The following is a 3,770-nucleotide window of genomic DNA, read 5'->3' as shown; positions in this document are numbered from 1 at the left end:
GACTGTAGCCTTTCCGTTTCCATTCCTGACGTCTGACCACTGCTGGCTGGATATTATTCAGGTGTGTCAGGGTTTTAAACACAGCCAGCTTGCCGTGGGAGCTGTGCGGTCATGAGTGAATCAACACAGCTGTGTTGTGTTGCAGTGGTCAAATGTCACTGCTGGGATGAGAATAGCCCACCACCCAAAAATACCCCGCTGATAACAGTCCTACACGGGGCAACAGGTCTTCAACGCCAAGTGTTTGAGAACAAACTGTGCCTGGCGACAGACGGTGTAAATGTGCCTTAACTGAAGGCCTCTAATAGAGAGAGATATGTAAGAAAAGAGAGGAAGGCTGAATCCCTTCAGCTCTCAGTACCAACACAGCACAACAAGGGATCCAATACCATCACCTTAAACACAGGGTTCCTCGTTCTACTAGGGTTACGGGAAGAAAATACAGCATTTGCAAAAACAAGTAAAGTGAAACTTTATGAGCCTGGGAAAAAGAATAAAGGGAAAAAGCCTTGCTCCATCACGAAAGGTTCAAGGGAAAAATGCTTTATTTCTAGAAGGCATATAAACAACTCAATAAACATTGTATGTATGTGTAGTGTTGCAATGAGGTTGAGGGTATTGTAGTCATACTTTGCTGGTTACGTTAAAGGCATTACCAAAGCTTTTACAGTACTAGAGTTTCTTGTGTTTTGTTAATTCAGAAATGTTTCTCTGGAACTTGGCTCATTTTTGTATTTATATTATACACAGTATGTGCCTCCCATTTTATATATTAATACACTCTGCTTTCAAAAGGAAGGTGTAACATCACAGTACATATTATACTTAGAAATGAAAAATCCCAAACATAGGATCTATTGTTGGTTTTCAAATGCATAGCTATTTTAAAGCCCTATTAGAAAAAGAGTGACTATTTTATTAGGTGATACTTGTACTTGTGTGGCGTATTCAACCAAATCCATCCATCCATACTATCCATACTATATATACTCTGAAACGGAGCGCTGTGTCAAATCACATGTGAGACAGGGCAAACTATTCTGGCCTTGCTGAGGTAAATGAACACTTAACAGTTCCAACAGCCGAGCCCGATCAAAGTAAGCTTTCCTCCATGGCTAGAAGCAGCAAGTTGGAAGTGTTTATTCGCCGATATATCACTGATGTTTTAGATGGGGAAACTAAAGCAATCAGCTAGTTAAACCGATTAATACTGAGACACCCACCATGACTCCTGGTCACCCTCCATTGTGTGAAGTCTAGTGTGACCACATTCTTTCTGACACACCAAAGTGTTTTGTTCTGAAAGAGGAGTGTTTACTTCCTTTCATCAGACTATTCATCAGCCCCCCCCCGGTCAGGGCCCCTTTACTTTAGTTGGCTTTTGTTTGTGTAGCATCAAGAAATCAAGAAAGGGCTTGAAACTTGAAATCCGTTAAATGTGATGGAATGTTTTGATAAAGATGAAAACTTTAAAAAATCAATTCACTATTCCCTCCCCTGTCAACATGCCTCATAAACGAGACTTTGACACCACTCTAACTGTAATCACACACACACCACGTACATAACACCGTGGACTTCAGACCGTCAGTAAAGGCACGTTTCTCTCAGCACAGGTGAGATAAAGGCATACAGGGTTCACCATCTGCTCATATTAATCTGAGGTGGCAAACATGAGACGTCATGCCCGACAATTGCAACGCTACACCCATCGCCACCTTAAATAATGGCACATTGGTCTCTGTCCTCATGTTTCCACACCTCCAACAGAAAAGGGAAAAAAAAAAAATCTATCAGTTGATTATCAACCACATCATATCCGTTCCCAACCACATGGGAATGACAGCATAACAACAATACACTACACAAAAAGTCAGGTGGCCAGAGGATTTAGCATTAAAAACAGCATTAAATGTCCTTTACATACAAACAGTAGTGTGATTGTAGTGTAGTGTTATTAGCATTAGTGTGGTTAGACCTTTAGGATGGTGCAGCAGGTGTGTGCTGTGTGCAGCCAGGGGTCAGTCTGAAGGCACCCGAGTCCTGGCGGGGGGGGGGGGGGGGGGGGGGGGGGGGGGGGGGGTTGGGGGCTGTGTAATGGTGCTGGTCACTGGGTTGTGCAGTTGTCCCCCATGTCCTGGGCGTAGCGGTCGGAGACGGTGGTCCGTAGGTCCTCCACCTCATGGCGAAGCTCCAGCGCCTCCTGCAGTTTCCTCTGCAGAACTGCAGGACTGAGCCAGTCTTCACACACCTCAGACACTGCAGGGGCTGCGTCAGCACACACGCACACACACACACGCACGCATGCACACACACACACACAAATACACATCCTGACATCCATTTAAGTAAATTTAATCTGGATCAGAAGATTAGTTAAACTAAATTTTCATATTTTATGTATCAGACTTTTTACTGTGAATTGGTAATAAGTGCAACTCTGCCCCCCCCCCCCCCCCCACCCCCCACACACGTGATGCCAAACCCACTCCACAGCCTCCTAAACAGGCAGTTACCATGACAACACACATCTGCCATTGTGTACCATAGTAAAAACCGTTACTGCTCATGTCAAGTTACCATGACAGTATAAACACAACCACATCAGTTAGACCAGGGGAAGAGGAACAGTGAAACTACAGATGCGTGAAGAGGAATGTAACATCTGATTCTCACAGCTCTGATGTTCTCACTCATGAAACTCAGCAGCCAATCAGCATCAGCATCAACACCAACACTAGGGCTGTTGAGAGTATGTGTGTGTGTGTGTGTGTGTGTGCACTTACAGCTGATTCCCAGCAGCAGGGAGAGGTTGGGGTCGTGACCCTGTGCTCTCTGGGTCAGGACGCTGCAAAGTGAGCGCAGGTCTCTCAGACAGGCCGCCATTTCCCTGTGGAGCTGCTGGGTCAGTTGACCTGTGGCGGGCTGCAATGTGGCGGGGCCCCGCCCCTCGCCCCGCCCCTCTACTGCCTGCAGACGCTCCCGCAGACACACACTCTGCTCCATCAGGTCCTGGTTCTGCGTGGAGAGCTGACACACACACACACACACACACACACACACACACACACACACACACACACACACACACACACACACACACACACACACACACACACACACACACACACACACACACACACACACACACACACACAAAATGCATCTATATACAAGGCAGATGGATAATTGGGCAACATTACAATGTAAAAGGATTAAAACACGGCCAGTGGAGTTTGGTGTGGTGCTCAAACGAGTCCTCTATGTTCTCAGTGTGTTGAGCATCACAGGGGAATCAGGGGGAGAGTCAGGGGGAGAGTCAGAGGGGGTCAGGGGGAGAGTCAGAGGGGGTCAGGGGGAGAGTCAGAGGGGGTCAGGGGGAGAGTCAGGGGGGTCAGGGGGTTCCTCACCTCCTTCACCGCGGTGCGTAGCTGCAGCAGCTCCTGCTGTTTGGAGTCCAGCTCCTCCCTGAGAGCCTGACTACTGCTCTCCTCCTCACACAGGTGCTGCTGCACGCTCTGGAGAACACACACACGAACACACGCACACACAAACACACAAACACACACAAACACACACGGGTGCTTCATAGTGGCTCAATACATGAAAAATCAACCACATACATTCACTTTCTTGTGGAGGAAAAAAAAAAAACCAAAAACGTTTTCACTTTATTTTTCACTTTATCCCAAACGTTTTTATTTGAAGTTAGCCCGGTTAGCATGTTAGGCTGAAGAGTGCATTTACATACCCTGATCTGAGAGCCAAGA

The 3,770-nt window shown here is 46.7% G+C and overlaps 1 protein-coding gene across 2 annotated transcripts in view; it reads right to left on the bottom strand.

Moving 5' to 3' along the window:
- Positions 1-2,083: 2,083 nt before the first annotated feature.
- cep85 (centrosomal protein 85) overlaps positions 2,084-3,770 on the bottom strand; it is a 12,274-nt gene continuing 10,587 nt past the window's right edge. For both annotated transcript variants that reach the window (XM_077013281.1, XM_077013282.1), the window contains 4 exons: positions 3,752-3,770; positions 3,411-3,518; positions 2,787-3,030; positions 2,084-2,268 (listed from right to left, as the gene is read on the bottom strand). The exon at positions 3,752-3,770 is cut by the window's right edge and continues 32 nt beyond it. In XM_077013281.1, coding sequence (XP_076869396.1) covers positions 2,108-2,268; positions 2,787-3,030; positions 3,411-3,518; positions 3,752-3,770 — 532 coding nt within the window. In that variant the 3' untranslated portion in view covers positions 2,084-2,107. The remainder of the gene's footprint in view (positions 2,269-2,786; positions 3,031-3,410; positions 3,519-3,751) is intronic.

The sequence above is a fragment of the Brachyhypopomus gauderio genome, chromosome 7 (assembly GCF_052324685.1).
Source record: "Brachyhypopomus gauderio isolate BG-103 chromosome 7, BGAUD_0.2, whole genome shotgun sequence".
NCBI classification, from domain to species: domain Eukaryota; kingdom Metazoa; phylum Chordata; class Actinopteri; order Gymnotiformes; family Hypopomidae; genus Brachyhypopomus; species Brachyhypopomus gauderio.
The sequence above is the reverse complement of the archived record's forward strand: the minus strand, read 5'-3'. Positions and strand labels throughout refer to the sequence as shown.